General features: G+C 40.1%; 1 protein-coding gene across 1 annotated transcript in view; it reads left to right on the top strand.

Moving 5' to 3' along the window:
• The window catches only part of DOCK9 (dedicator of cytokinesis 9), a 148,969-nt gene that overhangs the window by 104,206 nt on the left and 25,486 nt on the right, over window positions 1-19,277 (top strand). Inside the window, 4 exon segments of the mRNA XM_070751200.1 lie at window positions 910-976; window positions 1,442-1,489; window positions 4,129-4,265; window positions 14,250-14,365. Coding sequence (XP_070607301.1) covers window positions 910-976; window positions 1,442-1,489; window positions 4,129-4,265; window positions 14,250-14,365 — 368 coding nt within the window.

The following is a 19,277-nucleotide window of genomic DNA, read 5'->3' as shown; positions in this document are numbered from 1 at the left end:
AGATAAAATACAGAAAATAGTATAAGGGCAGACTAGATGGACCATGAGGTCTTTTTCTGCCGTCAGACTTCTATGTTTCTATGTTTCTAAATACACAGATTATAATCTCCATGATAATTTAATTTACATTATTCTCAGGATCAAAATTAACAGTTCTGTCACTATTATAATTATGTTCCATACAGTCACCAACACTACTTTTATGTATTCTTATGTAAGTACACTGCTCAAAAAAATAAAGGGAACACTTAAACAACACAATATAACTCCAAGTAAATCAAACTTCTATGAAATCAAACTGTCCACTTACGAAGCAACACTGATTGACATTCAATTTCACATGCTGTTGTGCATATTCAGGTTTGTACAGAAAAAAGTATTCAATGAGAATATTTCATTCATTCAGATCTGGGATGTGTTATTTGAGTGTTCCCTTTTTTTGAGCAGTATATAAGGTTTATTATTCCATGGATATCCATTTTATTGTACATTGAATAATTTAATAATAATTTATTACTGACTGATCAAAACCACCAGTACTCAGAAACTGATTTATTTAACTTCATATCATTGTCAACCTCAAGTCTAAAACACTTTTTAGACCCGAGGTTGACAGTAATATGAAGTTAAATAAATCAATTTCTGAGTACCGTGTCCTTGGTCAATCAGTAATAAATTGTGTTCAGTCTTCAGTAGCACAGAAACTCAATTTATTTCTGGAGAAGGGTTTGAATTTGGTTCTTAACTGTTCAGTAAAGGTATCAATATTTTACATATATACTCAACATTGATTAGTAAGTACATTTAACATAGGATTCGCTTTATGTAGCAGAATTATAGCTTCTTTTTAATTCCTTAAGTCTAAAAAGTATTGCTCTAATTGCAGTTTTATTTTCTTGTACTTTGTAGATGCTTTGTTTACATATTGGAACAAGGCCTCAACATCAGAACTTATGGATTTTTTTACTATTACGGAGTAAGTTTAAATATATCATATAGCTACCCCTATTATAGCACCATACTATAAATGACATTCATTTTTCTGATCCTCTTTAATTAATTTCATTTAAACCAACACCTCTTTTTTAATTGTACTTTTATAGAGGTATAAAGTATCCTGAACATTTTATTGAAATCCATCTTAACATTATTAAACTTTTAATTAATAATCACTGGACTTATTATAATTCCATTAGTGTCTGCAGGAAATCATGCAAGTATATAAAAAGTTTCAGAAACCTAAAGTAGTAAATTCATCCATTCAGCCATCCCTAAAGAATTATAATCAAGAAAGCTCTGATGAAGACCAAATGAAATGCATCTCATTTTTGTACCTGGTTCCTTTCATTAGCCCAGAAATTAAGCATTCTTATTACAGTATATGGCTAGCATTAAATATTTGAAGATAGCATCTATGATAATTCCTACTGTCTTCTTTCAGAGTGTGCTTGCATCAATTTCAATACATGGGGAAGCGTTATATTGCCAGGTAATGTGTATTAGTCAAGTGTGTTATTTTATTGCAATGGAATACTTTAAAATTTGGTGATTGACTAACATCTAACATTGGGAAAAATGCATATCAAGAAAGAGGTAAGTAATTAGACTTAGTTATCTGACATGTTATCTGTGGTTCCTGAATGCATTTTGGTTCCACCTTGACATTTTTTTGCTGCCACAGAATTTTTTTGTTAATTATTATTGTAGCTGTAGAGATTACAGAAAGTATTTGGTATCTGAATTAAATTGCTCATTCTGCTTTATGTATTCTCTTGGCACTTTAGAAAATTTGAGAGAATTATCATATTTGTCTCCCTGACCACTGTTTAAGGCTGATATTTTATGCTTTGATATCAATTTACTTCATTAATTAAATAATTAAATAAAATAGGAGGTCATTTTAATGTTGAAAAAGTAGCCTCCTCGGATAATTTGGAGTGAATCTGTCACTTGCAGACACATCAAAAGTTGCCCAAAACAATTGGATTGAACAACAGCTTCTTGAAAAGGAGGCACACCACAGTCTTTTTCAAAAGTAATACCCCCTTATTCAATGAAGCATGGATTTTTTTCTCAAATCCAATCTCTTACCATCTCATTAGTTGTCATCCAACTGGAAAGTGGTAGAATTGCCATTGACACTGCAAAGGGCCCACTCCACTTTCTAAGGACCTAGTTTGGGTATACTGAATACAAACATGTATTGCTCCCCCCCCCCCCTTTAATTTCTTTATACGAATGTCAATTCCTTCCAAGTGTGAGGAAAAATAAAGATGCAATAATTTCCTGTTTTCTGAAGTGAATTATTATTTGAAAATAGACACTGGGTTTAATAAATACTGGATTTCAAACAAAAGTTTTTTCTGAAATTGCAAAATAGCATTATCACTTCAGATTGCAGGTGTGGACCATCCAAGAAATATTCATACTTAAGGTACCCATTGTGCATCATATTTAAGGTACCCATCGTTTACATTCTAGTATTGTAAGCTGCTTTGAAGATTGAGATGGGCAGCATATAAATTTAATAATAAATAAATAATTTCTGGTTTCCAACACCAGAGCTTTCACCTGCAATCTCAAGATAACAGATTTGCATTCAAATTTCATGCTTCTTGATTGTAAAAATTGGGCCTGTAAATGTTTGTGCTGATAAAATTTGGAGTGAGAACACAATGGACTCAAATCTCTGTAATTATTGCATTATCATATTGTATACAGATAATCCTCGACTTACAACAGTTCTTTTAGTGAGCATTTAAAGTTACAACGGCATTGAAAAAGTGACTTATGGCCACTTTTCACACTTACAACCTCTGGTAGCATCCCCATTTTTGATCATGTGACTAGATGCTTGGCAACTGGTTCATGCTTATGACGGTTGCTGGGGTCATATGTTCACCTTTTGCAACCTTCAGACAAGCAAAGCTAAGGGGAAGCCAGATTCCCTTAACAACCAAGTTACTAACATTAACTGCAGTGATTAATTTTACAATTGTGGTGAGAAAAGTTGTAAAATGAGACAAAACTCACTTAACAAATGTCTCACTTAGCAACATAAATGTTGGGTTCAATTGTGGTTGTAAGTTGAGGACTCTCTGTACTAAAATGTAATGATAATTTCTGTGAATTCAATTGATCTTTCCCTTGATTTGTTCTTCTATTGCAAAAAGAAAAAAAATAATTTATTTGATTATAATAATAGCTATTGCACAGAAAATATATTATCCAGACAGCATGTGATAATATTGAAATTAAAGTTTAAAACATGCATGTTTTTGATTTTGTGGGGTTGAAAGAAATTCACAAACAAATATTAACTCTACACATTGAATTGCACCAAAGGAATGTATTAGCAAAGAAGTTGCATGTGATATTTACACACCCTGTAGTTAAGAGTAACAGAGAAGTGTGTAATTCTGGTATTGGTTTTCGTTTCTTGTCAGCTCTGGTGGTGGTACACGCTAGGAGGTTAGTCTGTACTGATTGCTAACTCAGATCATTTTCTTATTTCCTTCATTTGATTGCTGGCAAGTTTAACAATGTATATGGCTCTACTCCCTTCCTGCCTGGTAAGATATAGGTGTTCGCATTTTTCACATAATTCTGCTTTAATTGCATGTGTGCTTATTAAAAACCTGTTGACTTTCCTTTAACTTCTTTTCACAAATGTGTATGACCCACAATATATTTTAACTTTTACATTATTTTAACGTAAAACAACCACCTGCAATGCTTGCAAAATACTTCTTATTTGTGCTAATCAATGCAAAAGACCACAGGTAAAACAAGTAAATCTTTGCTAACTGAGTCTGGTTTTAAAGACTACTGTGGCTGACTATCTGAAAACCATCCAACATTTAAAAAATTTTAAAGACCACCCAACATTTTCAATTGGGCATTAAATTGTATGGGCCACCTTCTCTATATAGTGTGGGCCATATATAATTGCTTTGGCTGGCTAGATTTGTTCACATGGACATTAACTGAAAACACAAGAAGCTACTTTGTACGTTCATTCTCTAGTGGAATTTTTTTTGCTTGAGCTGCTTAACTAACTCTCTCCCTCTCATGCTGCAGTGCAACATATTTAACTTTTGCTTCTGTCCAATTTCACTCATCTTGCAGGAACCAGGAGGGGTTGGGACCCATAGTTCATGATCGAAAATCTCAGACATTGCCTGTTTCCCGTAACAGAACAGGGATGGTGCATGCCAGATTACAGCAGCTGAGCAGCCTGGATAACTCTCTCTCATTTAGCCACAGTAAGTTCCATGACATCATAACAGCTGAAATCTCATCTGGTACCACAACACCAGGGGCAGGTCAAAACCCACACCAGAGCGTGTCATGGACTTTAGTTTTTCTAGGTCAAACCAAAACGAGAATCTGCTCGCTGGACAGCAATAAAAACCAAATGCAAACACAATGTTAAACATGGTTGACATACATACATATCAAAAATACTCTTTACAGACTTTTTACATTCTATGGTGTTCGCCTTGAAAGCTTTTTATTGGGTCCAATGCTGCTGGGAATTGTGTCAGTTTGCTGTTTGTCCTGAGTCCTCTTAAAATGGGGAAATGTGCTTAGCTGATATTATGTGGCCATGTTTTGACATAGAGTTTAAGAGTAGCAGTTTGAAAATACTATGGAAATGTAAAGTCCATGATTTAGTTTGGATGTGAAGAAGCACACAGTAATTAAGTGACCTTTTCTGTGTTTTCAGTGTGAGAAAAATATCAAGTTTGCTTGGAATTTCTGTAGACAATGGTAAGAAAACGAGGTTACAGTCAGATTTTGTTGGAATGGCTTGAAGATATCATCTCTGGAAATACTTCAATTTTATTCATAAAAAGAGCACTCAATTGATATTTTTTTTAATAACAAAAAATATCAAGAACAGGCAGCTTGCTGAAATAACACATACAAATATACACATAGACTCCCAAACTTATACATTCATATATTCATTTTAAGGATCATATTCATTTTGTGGTAAGCAACACTGAGCAAGAGCATTAAAAATAATAAGAAATAATAAATGAAAGAAATTAAAGCCCAGGGTTAAGAAAAAGAAAAGGAAACCTAATTAAAAGTGGTTTACACCAAGATCATTTGCTAGATTTTTCCATATCTATCCTTGTAAATTATTTTCACTCTCACTATGTCTGTATACTGCTTTTATTATTCAAACTTCTCATTAAAATGTATTAAAAATAATGGGTTTTTTTTCCAAACCTAAAAGTTTAGGTTTAGTTTTAATTAAAATTTCTGACTAAAATAAAATATCAAGATCAGGTACCTTGGTAATATGTATATACATACATATGCCATATTGGTTGGAAACATGCAGAAGAGGCCTTCATCCCGCAGTAGATAAACAATGGCTAAAATGATGATTATGACTTATATACATAGATGCACACAAATATAAACTATATATTTCTGTCACATTATTCTCTTTTAGAGTGAACAGCATTGAGCAGAATATAAAAAAGAGGAAGAAATTTATTTATTTACTTATTAGATTTGTATGCTGCCCCTGTCCGTAGACTCCAAATAAAATAATTAAAGTCCAGGGTGTAAAAAAAGAAAAGGAAACCTAGTTAAAAATGGCTTATACGAAGACTCTTCGATAGATTTTTTTTCATATTTGTCTATTCTTATCCTTGCTTTCACTATGTCCATGTAACTGTTTTTATTCTTCAAACTTCTTAATGAAATTGCTTTGAGGGTTTACTATCAAAATCCATCTTTCTCAGTTTTCTTCTTCCTCTCAATGCATTCATACCAGTGGTGGGTTCCTACCGGTGCTGCGCGCCGGTAGGTGCCCAGTGGTGATGTAATTTTCGGTTACTTTTTTCTGGGTTTAGATGGCTTCTCCGTATCCTGTGCTTTTGAAAAAGCTAGGCTATTGCCCCCACTATCCGGGTCCTCGTTTTACCCACCTCGGAAGAATGGAAGGCTGAGTCAACCTTGAGCCGGTGATGAGATTTGAACCGCTGACTTTCAGACCTACAAGTCAGCTTCAGTGGCCTGCAGTACAGCACTCTACCTGCTGCGCCATCCCGGCTCATAAATAAAACACATTTTCTGGATCCCGTTAGATCAGAGTTCCCCAACCTTTTCAGCTTTGCATACTGGCACAGGGGAGGCTGTGCAAGTGGCAGTCCAGCATGCGCGGCTCCATTAGGGAGCTCATCTCCCACCATTTCCACAGCCCAGTTCTGAAAGGCTCAATAGCGGTAGTGGGGCATACCTGGGGAGGGGGGGTTGGAGACCCCTGTACTAAGATGACTTTCCTTTAATCAGGAGAATTCTGGGAGGATTAGCAGAAACAATTGGAGGCAGATGATCCCTCAAATAACTCAACACTATGCCATTCAGTCTTTATACACACATCGCTTGAAACTGGAACACAACTGGGACCCAGTTCAGCTAATAGAACAGAGGTATTGCAACAATGTACTACAGATCATCCCAGACTGATCACACCACTGCATTCTGGGCCGCAATTGACACACAAGATGGATCTGAGCAAAGACTTTCCTAGCCACAGCTGCCACTTGTTTCTCACAGGAATCGTGCATCTAAAAGGATTCCCTAAATTGCGCAGAGTTAGTGGGAATGCTACCATCCTATCCCAAAAAGAAAAGAAAAGAAATAAAGATGAAAGATATATGGATGCAGGAGGCCTCAGAGCCTATAGATATGTATTCCTGCCTTGGTTGATCTGCAGCCTCTACATTCAGACCCTTACAACGTCCAAACATTGGGAAATAAATTAAATGGCTTCACAGAGATGCAACAGAAGAGAATATGAATTGCTCGGGTTTGAATTGTAGAGTCCTTGGTGCTTTTTGAACTTGGTTATTTGCTTGTTGAAATTTCATTAGGTAGCATCAGCCGGGCCAATGACTATCCTGAAACATCAGAGCTCACTTAATTTGCCTAAAGCAGCGGTATGCAACTGAATGCATCAGAATCAGAAGTTTCATGTAGATGCTGAAAATGAGGGCAAGACACTTGAGCCCCTGTGGTAACCTGCAAAGAGTAACAGAATAACAGCATTTGAAAGGACCTTCCTTGGAGATCTTCTGATCCAACCCTCTGCTCATTTCAGACAAATGGTTGTCCTATCTCTTCTTTAAAAACCTATGGCTAGATCTCTCCCTGCTGTTACCAACACCAGCTGGCATGAATCTTGAAAGAAGAGAACCGCCCCAAAAAATAACCAACCAGAAATGAGATATGGAGCTAAAGGCAGCTGAACTCATCGTCTTCAAACTCATCAGGCCAACTCTTCCCAAATTAACCAAACAAAATTATGCCTGAGTCAACTCCATGGGACTTTGCCTTGAGACAGCCAGACTCTTGCTGTGAGAAAATCCAAGCAAGTTTATCCAACAGATGCCTGGGATAATCCTCACAATATTTCTTATATGTTCTCTGGTTTCTCCTTGGCCAGGAGGAATTGAGACACCTTAAACAAGATCGTCAGAGGGTTTTTGGCAGATGAAATAAGGATGGAATTACATTTTGCTGCCTTTATTGCCACTCGATCAGCCTTAACAAAGATTTTTACTATGTTTAGTTGAGTTCACTCTGTTTTCCTCCAGGGGAATTTTAAGGATTTCTTATGCAGTTTCATCATCCAGAATGTTTCTGAAAACCAGGATGGACTCCTCCAGGATACCTTTGCACAGAGATCTCACACGTATGAGCTATTTGAGGGCTTTTGTCATACAGTAGTACCTCTAGATACGAGCTGCTCCACATGCGAGTATTCCAAGATAAGAGCCACGAGGGGAGAGAAATTTCTTTTCAAGACCCGAGCTCAAATTCGGGATACGAGCCGAGCGTCCACTAGGTGGTGCAAGAATCCTTGCTTCTGGTTATCTCGGAGGGGAAAAACAAAGTCTAAAGCCATTTGTTCCAGATACGAGATGTTCAACATACAAGCTCCCTTCTGGAACGAATTAAACTCGTATCTAGAGGTACTACTGTATTCTCATTCCAGGCAAAGACTAAGGCCTCAGGTGAACTGCGTGCCTGATGCTCAGAAACAGCCCAAACGGTTCCTCTGAAACCCAACTACTTCCATCAGACACCTGGGATAGTCTAATTGAATAGATCATTCCTCCCAGTGGTGGAGTGCTGCTGGAGAGAACTTCAAGATCAATAGAGAGTAATCAGACCATAGATGATAGTTGTTGGTATGTCTCGGTATAGCTAGGGCCATGAGACCTTCGACATACACCGAGCAGAGATTAAGAAGAGTGTGGATGTGTGTGTGTTATAGCCAATAATGACACAGACTTAGTTATGCTGATTAAGTACTATTTATATATATACATAAAACAGAAACAATCCATAAACTTCACATAGCAAGCACTAAGCAATACAATATAAACTGCACATAGCAAGCACTAAGCAATACAATATAAACTGCATATAACAAGCACTAAGCAATACACACTCCCCCCTCAAGGTAAAGACAAAAGAGAATGAGCAATTCAGCATCATTGTAGGAGAGAGTACTGGCGCCCTCTTATGGCGAACCAGCCAAAACTCTTAAAGTGATATTACTACTTAAATACAAGAAACTACAATAGGCAGTTTAACATGGCAATCCCAAACAACCATGTACTATGTACTAACAATAGTAACATTCACCCCTTTCACATAGTTTGCCATTGTCTTGAGACAAAAAAGTGGTCTTGTATGTGAGCCTTCTGTGAGTCAAATTTTTGATAATCTGGGCCAAGTTGAAATTCCCCTGTGCCTTACATTTAGAAATTCCATTGGCAATCTGACTGCTTCATCAAGCAGCTCCAGGAGGAAGCTGCTATGTAGGAAGGAGTCTAGTATGATAGCAGTCTTAATCTGGTCCTGGAGCCTAACTTCACAAACAGAATTTCACTTATAGTTATCAGTGGTTCTCAACCTTTCTAATGCCGTGATGCCTTAATACAGTTCCTCATGTTGTAGTGACCCCCAACTATAAGTCTAGCGCCAATTCTTCCAACAGAACTTTAAGATGATTGACAAGAAGGTAAGAGGGATACACCCACTATAAACACCTGATTGGTTGGATTGTAACAAATATGTTCCAAATTGCCAGAATAGAAACTTTAGTTGTCTTTCCCCATGGTCTTAGGCAACCCCTGTGGAATGGTCGTTCAATCCCCAAAGGGGTCCCGACCCCCAGGTTGAGAACCACTGAGAAGAGTTATTCTCCTGGATGCTACTACTTTCTGGCACATGACTGTTATCATACTACTGCTCCTATTTAATTTCTAACAAGGGCAGTCTCCCTTTCATGCCCATCCAGGTATCACTAATAGGAGTGGCGTGGGCTGCTGCCCGGACGGGGCAGAACCCAGTGGGGTAGCGAAAATGGAACTCCGTCCCAGAGAAATAAAATGCAGGGCGTCCTGCATAAGCCACCCCCACGGTGTGGTAGTAAAAATTTTGATAGCCCTTCACTGCATGCAAGGTCAGCCCTTTCACCAATTGTAAGGTTGTGAATGAGTGGAATTTTATTATAGACTGATCATGCAAGTTAGTACAAGGTACATGGTTGTTAGGGTTTGCCATTGTAAACTACCTATTGTAGCCTCTTGTACTATCACTTTAAATATTTTAGGCTGATTTGCCATAAGAGGGCGCCAGTACTCCTTCCCTCAATGATGTTTTATCGCTCATTCGCTTTTGCTTTGCCTTGAAGGGGGAGTGTATTTGCTTAGTGCTTGTTATGGATTGTTTCTATTTTGTATATAAGTAAATAGTACTTATTCAGCATAACTAAGTCTGTGTCTTTTTCTTTGGCTTTACCACGCATCCACATTCTGTTAAAATTCTCTGCTCAGTGTATGTCAAAGGTCTCATAGCCTAGCTATACCGAGACATACCAACAATGCATTCCACAACAACAGCCAGAAAGTGATAGCCCCCGAGGCTCTGATGACCAGGTATTGGGCCAGAGCCAGGGGTGAGTTCTAACTTACCTCGCTGATGGTTTGCTTCCTGCTGCACTGTGTGGGTGCGCTTCGTGGAAGCGTGTAACTTGTGTGCACGCACATGCGCAGTGCCAAAAAATCCAGAAAAAATAAAGCTGAAAACAAGATGGCAACCACACGCACAGTGCTGGAAACGCAGCTTCTGCATATGCCCAGAAGAAAAAATAAAAACATTGAAAAAAGAAAATTGAAAAAAATTAAAGTAAAAATTTACAAAGCAAAAACAAGATTCAGCAGCATGCACAGTGCTGGAAACTCAGCTTTTGCACATGCTCTGAAGAAAACTAAAATTAAAAATAATATTTTAATTTTTTTTAAAAAAGATGGCAGCACAGGATTTTCCCTCAGACCCTCCCTCACTTTCATTATAATCTCCCTTCTTTCCTTCCTTCCTTTTCTTTTTTCTTCCCTCTTCATTCTCCTTTCTTCTCCCTTCCTCTTTTCCCTTATTTTTCCTTCCTTTGTCTCTTCCCATCTTTCCTTCTTTATCTTTCCTATTTACAGTAAATATTCTCAATGACCTATTTTTTAATAATAACTTATACACTTAGTTTTATACATTACATTGACATCCTTTTTGTTTTAGTTTTTACAAACATATAACTCATCTATATTTTTGTTAATGTATCTATTTCTTTTGACATATCTTCAAATGCAAAATACAAAAATACAAATTTTTTAAAGAAACCAACACCAAGAGCAATCTATCAATCCCCCCATATCTAATACCTCTAATGCTAAACATAAGAAAAAATCCACTTCAGATAAATACTGAAAGATGAATTAAAGAATGAGACATTTTCTCCTGTTTACATAACAAGTCTTTAACAAAAATGCTAATTAAGTAAGTATCTCTGATGTGGAAATTTATTTGTCTAATAATTGAATCGACATTATATCTGATAACTATATATAAAGCAAAACAGTCCACAGGCAATCCCAAAGTTAAAACAAATCTTCAAACCCCTCTGTTAACAATCTGTTATTGTATTTAAATACACAGTGCAGAAATGGCTTCCAGTCTCTTGTCTAATCCATTACCTCTAATCAAAGCAGTTAATTTTGCCATCTCTGTTAATTCAGTCAATTTTAAAATCCACTCTTTGACAGTCGGTGTCACCTTTTCCTTCCAATCCTTAGCATAAGCAATCTTGTCAGCAGTCACCATGTTAAGAAACAACAGAGTTCAGGAAAAAAAATGGTTTCATTAATATTTGAAATTAATATTTATTTATTTATTCATTCATTCATTCATTCATTCATTTATTTATTTATTTATTTATTTATTGGATTTATATGCCGCCCCTCTCCGAAAACTCGGGGCGGCATATAAATATACCATACTTTTTTGAGTATAAGATACACTTCTTTCCCCCAAAGAGGGTGGGAATGTTCGTGCGTCTTATATACCGAATACAGCCATTTTGGCCTCCCAAAACCTCACCTCTTGTGTCCAGTTTTTGCACGCAGAAGGTTTGGGAGCCCTGTAGAATGCTCCTAGGGGCTGGGAAAGAAAACATGTGATGTGTCGGGGAGTTTGGGAGGTGAAAAACAGGGCCGTTTTATACCAAAATGGCATTTTCATTCTTCCCAGCTCCCAGGAGCACACTGCAAGCCTCCCAAAGCCTCTGCATCAGTGGTAGATTTCTACTGGTGCAGTCTGGAGTGCTGCACCAGTAGGAGCCCAGTGATGTAGTTTTCAGCGATTTTTTTCCGGGTTTAGATGGCTTCTCCGCATTGAAAAAAGCCTTTCCGCCGCCCTGGCGTTAATGCCAACCCTTATTCTTCGTCTGAAGCACAGCTGAGAAGCTCTTCTGCTGTGTTTCAGCTTGTAATGTCATTCTAAGCATGCGCATGGTGGGATGTGCGCATGCATTCGCGGATACATACCGTTAGTGAAATTTAACTAGAACCCGCCCCTGCTCTGCATGACCCATTTTCACAAAAAAACGGCCCATTTTTCACCTCCTAGCCCCCACCACCACCTATCTCATTTTTCCCTCCCCAGCCCCCGGAACATTCTGTAGGCCTTGCAAACCCTCTGTGTGCCCCATTTTTGCAAAACAGTTTACTCTGTTGCGTCTTATAGTCCCCCAAATACGGTATTTATTTCATTTCACATTTTATGCTCTTTATCGTTTTCTTTTTTTAACAATCCAAGCTACAATTTTTCATATAGTATAGATTTCATCAGCCAACAGTTTTCGATGAACGAAAGTTTCACACAAAATGCCTGCAATAATATCAAGTAGGAATAAACTTCACTGCTGGGTTTTTTTTTAATTCCAAAACCTCTACTGCTCTTTCTCTGTTCCTAAAAGGGAAAAATGCAGACAGAACCAATCCCATATTTGGGACTTGTTTTTAGATGGATCCTATGCAGTAATGGGTTCCTGACGGTACAGGAATGACTGGCTGGTCACCTACATGGAATTTGGCTTCTGCACATGTGCAGGAAACTAAATCTCACGTGAGGATGTTCGCATGTGTGGGATTTTGCCAATTGTTGGGGGGTTTTTGCTTCCGTGCATTCGCTGAAGCAAAAAAATCACCGAAAATCGCAAAAATCTCACTCCTGGCACGAGATTTGGCTTCCTGCATATGTGCAGAACCTACGTTGCGTGCGCACATGCTGGTCTTATGGAGCTGCACATGCCAATGCACCAATAGTGGCGGCAACAGGGAACCCTTGCCTGATCCTATGGAAGCAATCTGTGACTAGTCCAGAACCCAGAATCTCATTATGTCTGATTCTCTTTAAAAATGCCAAATGTAACCACATGGCTCATAAAATGGCTTACTTTTTGTGTTTGCCAGCTTGAAGAATTGCATTTTCCCTTGATTTATTTTTATATGCATATGTTTATATTAATTGAATAAACTATGTTGTAAATCTATGCTATATTTTACTTGTTTATTTTAGTATCTAATAAAGTGTTAGTATTCTGTGGCCATTAAGTTCAAGTGCAGTAATGAGTAAATAAATCTACAAATGAATTGATTTGGCCTACTGAATTTGTAATATAGGAGTTGCAAGTTAATTAATCGAAAGTTTACCCATTTCATAAATTGCTTTGTTTTATATGAAGAATGGTTGCAGGAACTGGGTATGTCTAGCTTAATGAAAAGAAGGACCAGGGGAGAGATGATAGCAGTGTGTTCCAATATCTCAGGGATTGCCACAAAGAAGAGGGAGTCAAACTATTCTCCAAAGCACCTGAGGGTAGAACAAGAAGCAAGGGTTGAAACTAAACAAGGAGAGAAGTAACTTAAGTAAGGAGAAATTTCCTGACAGTTAAAACAATTAATCAGCGGAACAGCTTGCCTCCAGAAGTTGTGAATGCTCCAACACTGGAAGTTTTAAAGAAGATGTTGGATTACCATTTGTCTGAAGTAGTGTAGGGTTTCCTGCCCAAGCAGGGGGTTGGACTAGAAGACCTCCAAGGTCCCTTCCAACTCTGTTAATATTATATTATTATACATAAGGCAATAATTTTAACTACATTTAAAAAAAAAAACATAATTCTTGATCATTGGAAGTTTAGGAATGAAACCAAGCTAGAATTGCTCAAATACTATTGCAGTTCAATTTCTAAATGAGTCCCATAAATAAAATAAAACAATCCAGTCAAAGAGGCTATGCTTATTTCAATTCTATGACATTCATTTTTTCTTTTATTTCATCTTCAATAGAATTAAATATATTTGGAGATTTGAAATAAAATTGTTTGCCATCAGTCTTCTTAATAATATTTATAAATTCAATTTAATCAAATTAAAAAACTGCCTTCTAAAATGACTTTTTATGTTTCTAAAATTATTCTGTAAGTAGCATAAATATTTTTATATATAAACAAATATTAAGTCTTCATCTGTTATCCACTCATTTTCTAGATAAATAAAAAAGAGCAGCCATAGATTTAGAAATACTGCTATTTGAGTGTTTCTCATAATTTTTAAGAACATTTTTGATCACTATAAAACACAAAGTACTGTAATCTCAAAATATTAATAGTTATCGTTACTGTTTAGGGAATTGTAAATACATTGTTCCCTTTAGTATTAAATTTCTCTATAAAATGGATATTACGGGCATAATATTACATGCATTATCTTGCTCATGTTGCTATCTATATCTCCAGCTTTATTATTCTGTAACATAAATACCATTTGATTAATTGAAATAAAATTGATCCAGATAAAAGCTACTTCAAATTTATGCAGGTTATGGCCATTCAGAAGCAGATGTTCTTCACCAATCCTTACTTGAAGCCAATATTGCCACCGAAGTGGGTCTTACGATTCTGAATACTTTATCTTTGTTCACAGTAGCATTTAAGGTATGTTTTAGATATGTACAGCCAGTGTACTAACATTGATAAAATAGTGTCTAACAGTACTACACTGCTCAGAAAAATAAAGGGAACTTTTAAACAACACAATACAACTCCAAGTAAGTCAAACTTCTGTGAAATCAAACTGTCCACTTAGGAAACAACATTGATTGACAATCAATTTCATTTTGTTGTCAGGACATTCAACTTTGTACAGAACAAAGTATTCAATGAGAATATTTCATTCATTCAGATCTAGGATGTGTTCTTTGAGTGTTCCCTTTATTTATTTATATATTTATTTATTTATTCATTCATTCATTCATTTATTTTTGAGCAGTATATTTTACAGATGGAAATATTCCTGCTCTACAATAGTGTTTAGGCTTCCTTTTATTGATAGTGTTTAGGCTTCCTTTTATTGATATTCCTAAAGGTTGGATTTCTGTATTATGCTGTTTAATATTTTAAAGGCTTTTCTATTTCCCTCCCTTTCAGAAATCTGATAAAAGTCACACTATCCATTGACTGAAATTTTAGCAATTAATATGTTAATCAAGACATCTATTTATTAATAGAATTAGCATTAGCAATTCCTTTATTTAAAAAAGCTTTCTATGTGCACAGGCACATAGACAAATGAAAACTAATATTGGGTTCACAAAAGCTGACGCACAGGTGGTCCTTCACTTACAACAATTTGTTTAACAACCATTTGAACTTATGACAGCGGTGAAAAAAAAGTTACAACTGCAATCTTTCCATTTATAACCATTGCAGCATTCCTACGAACCCACAATCATATTCTCCACTGCATCTGGAAGGAGAGTCCAACATGGGTAATTCACCAATCTTATTGGTAGAGACTGAGTTAATTTAAATATTTAAATATGAGGTAGTCACCGCCCCTTAGCAGCCCCCAATACCTCAGTTTTAAAAACTCAGTCTTAGTGTAGAGACTGTTGAGTTTTCTTCTGTGTAAATACTGTATTAATTGATAAGAGTTTTGATAATATTAATAAAAATATTAATAATATTGATAATAAATTATTAATTTTTCTGTTTTATTCCCCTCTTATCTTGCAGGTGCTGTAGATGAAGAAGGGATTTTAGGGGTCTCTGCCCTCCGTGGGCAGCAGCACCCCCATCTTACCTCTCCTCGAGCTTCCCTTCCCTCAGTGGGTACTATGCTGAGCGAGGAGCAACTCAGCCTAGGGTCCCCGGCCTCAGTGGCCATACCCGGCTGTCAGCTGAAGGTGAGGGGGTCCGCCCCCCTCACTGGGAAGCTTGGAAACTCGTAAAAAGAGGAAAAAAGCCGCAAATTCGGCTATAAACAGCACGCGAAGGCTTCTGGCACCACGCCAGCGCCTCTCAGCTGTTCGGTGGCTATAGAATAAAGCCGCCGCCGCCGCTCCGCTGCTGTTGCCCGATCGCCGAGCCGGAGAGCCGCTTAGAGCGGCGAATTTGAAGTCCGGATGTGGCCGATCGTGAGGGGGCAGAGCCCTTGCAGGCAAACGGCCCGACAGGCAGCTACAAAAGAGCGGGAGCGCCATTTTTGAGCGCGAAAATGCCCCGAGCCGCCATGTTGGGGGGGGCAGAAGATTGCTCTCCGTCCAATCGCTGGGCGCGACCAATCATACGGCGCAGGTGCAGGCTCGGTAGAGCCTGAACGCCATATTTGAGACATTTGCCTGGTGACAGCAGTTTCTGTCAGCGTGTCTCTGGTTTCAGTCAAAAATCAGATCTACTGTTAACTGTGAGTATGGAGGAAAAGACCCTTGAGAAGTCATCTTCCCCCAGTGTATTGCCTCAGGATAAAGGCAAGGGGAAGTCCAAGGACAAATCTAAGGCCCAAGCCTCTTCATCAATTAAGGAGGCAGAGAGGCGCATTAAAGCGTTGGAGCAGAGACTGGAGGCAGCCCTCTTAACTCCTAGAACCACCTCTCCCCTATTGCAGGCCAGGGATCCACCAGCCCAGTGTAATTTGAGACCATCAGAGACTTTATCAGAGAGAGAATGGTCTCCAGAGAGGCAGCACTTCATGCCTCATGTGGTTCCTCCAACTGGGCCTCAGCAGCAGAGACCAGGGTCTGCCAGCCACTCATTACGGAGTGCCCCATCTGCCACCTTTACACCCACTGCGGCTGGGTTGCGGGTGCCACCTGATACCTGGCAGCAGATGTCCCCTGCTTTACAAGGCCTCATCTCTGATGTATACTCACAAGGGATGGCTGTGGGGGTGCAACAAACTGCCCAACACCCCCGCTCTGCACAGCCCAAGAACCTGTGGGCTGCACCGCCCCCCTCGGGTATGGGGTCCTGGATGGAGGAGCCGTCTCCCCTGGAGGACATGGAAAAAGAATACGATTTTTCAGATGATGAATCAGCTCCAGATCCTCCTGTGCAAGCTGGACTTTTTAAGGCTCCCCTTTTCAAAATTCTGCTACACAAAGCTAAGCAGGTGGCAGATTTACCAGGTCCAACCAAGGCCTCCGAGGCCTCAGAGGACCCTAAGCCTTCAGCAGTGCTTTTCAAAGAGCCCCAACCCGAGACTGAACATGTGCCATCCTCGGATATATTTAGACAGAGCATCAAACGCCCATGGCAGCAGCCTGCAGCAGCTCAAGGTCCTTCAGTCATCGAAAGGAAGTTTTATACCTTGGATGATGACATGGAAAAGCTGCTAGAATTTCCGCCCATCGATCAGCCAGTAATGACCTTGATCTCTAAGGCCTTAGTACCATCTGAGACTGGTGACAGCTTGAAGCCGGAGGATAGAAAGGCGGAAATTTTATTAAGGAAATCCCATCATATGGCAAGCTGGGCGTTTCGGGCAGCGACCGCAGCTTCATTTTTCAATAGGGCCTCCATAATGTGGTTACAGGAGGTACAGGCTCGCCTAGGTCCGGAAGAAGGGCGCTTGCGTCAGGACCTCAGTAAATTATTGGCAGCTGCGGAGTTTTCTGCCGATGCAACTCTCCATGCCGCAAAGTTTTCGGCTAGAGGGATGGCGGCGTCACTTGCATCCAGACGCCTTCTGTGGCTGAGGAGTTGGCCAGCGGACCTGAAGTCCAAGTGGAACCTGGCATCATCTCCATACCAAGGGGAGAAGCTCTTTGGAGAAGCCTTGGACCCTGTCCTCATTGAGGATAAGGACAAACGTAAGACCCTCCCTAGAGCATACCGGCGCCAGGAGCGTAGACCTAATCCTTACGCTCGCCGTCAGCCCTTTCGTTGGGATTCCTCTTCCTCGGCGAGTCAAGGTAATAGGTCATACACCCAAAATCAGTATGGCCAACCCACCTTTAGAGGGGACCGAGCGGCCTTTCAGGATAGGCCCAGAGGATACCAGCAGTCAAGGCGTCCTTTTAGAGGGAACCAACGTGGCTTCAGGCGCACAAAATGACTTGGCCCCATTACAGCCCATAGGAGGCAGACTTCAACGCTTCAGTGCCTCCTGGAGGATTACCTCCACCGACAAATGGGCAAGGGCCACAATATCACGAGGACTGCGCCTGGAGTTCTTGCAGCCCCCGCCAAACCGGTTTGTCACCTGTCCGCTTACGCGAGACCCACTCAAAAGACGTCATCTACTACTGGAGATAACACACCTTCTCAAAATACAAGCGATAGAGAAGGTCCCCGAACATGCCAAGGGCACGGGATTTTATTCCATAGTGTTCCTAGTGCCGAAGTCTTCGGGGGGGTTCAGGATGATTTTAAATCTAAAGCTCCTGAATACCTTCATTCGGTATCGCAGATTTCGCATGCACTCCCTACAGTCGATTTTGGCCTCTGTTCGGCACAACGATTTTCTCACATCTATCGACCTCAAAGAGGCTTACCTACACGTTCCGGTTTGGCCAGCACATCGTCGTTACCTCAGGTTTTGTCTCAACGGGGTCCACTACCAGTACCGTGCCATGCCGTTCGGCCTATCCTCCGCTCCCCGTACTTTTACGAAGCTGATGGACATTCTGACAGCACACCTAAGGGCCCAGTCCATAAGAGTTATGGCATACTTGGACGACATAATCGTTATGTCCAAGTCCATGGTCCAAGCGCAACACCATCTGGCGCTCACACGGGAAACTCTGGAGAGGCATGGGTACACGGTCAACGTGGAGAAGAGCCATCTTCATCCCACCACATCAATCCAACACCTCGGCTCCATCATCGACACCGCGGAGGACACGGTCTCACTAACACCAGAGAGGGTCCTCAATATCCGGAGATTGGTAACCAGCCTTCGTCGACAAAGGAAAACACCGTTGGCGACATTGTCCAAGGTACTAGGGACTATGGTCTCATCCATAGGGATTGTGCCATGGGCTCGCCATCACATGAGGGGCCTCCAATGGTTTCTCCTTCCGGCCCAGAGGGACAAGGTGAGTCACTCCCACCGGAAGGTGCGACTCCCAGCTACCGTCAAGCAGTCGCTGGCTTGGTGGTTGTCCCCAGCTTTGATCCAGGGTTCTCCTCTTCACAGCCACGAGCGGGTGATCATCACAACAGACGCGAGCTTGTCAGGCTGGGGCGCCCATATGGGGCCTCATATAGCTCAGGGCCTGTGGTCTCAGGAGGACTTAACCCAGGTCAATATCAACGTTCTCGAACTCAGAGCGGTTTTCTTAGCCCTTCAGGCCTTCGCTCCCTGGGTTCAGGACAGGCATGTCCTGGTTCTGACGGACAACGTGGCCACAAAAGCCCACCTGAACCATCAAGGAGGTACGAGATCTCATCGCCTCATGGCTCAAGCCACGGACCTCTTCGATTGGGCCGAATCTCATCTGGCCTCTCTGACGGCGGAGCATATTGCCGGGACCAGCAATGTGCAGGCGGACTGGCTGAGCAGGTCCACTCTAGATCCTTCGGAGTGGCGGCTGGACCCTGCACTTTTCCAGCAGATAGTGCTACG

This window comes from Erythrolamprus reginae, chromosome 4, assembly GCF_031021105.1.
Source record: "Erythrolamprus reginae isolate rEryReg1 chromosome 4, rEryReg1.hap1, whole genome shotgun sequence".
NCBI lineage: Eukaryota > Metazoa > Chordata > Lepidosauria > Squamata > Dipsadidae > Erythrolamprus > Erythrolamprus reginae.
This window is presented reverse-complemented; position numbering and strand designations above follow the sequence as displayed.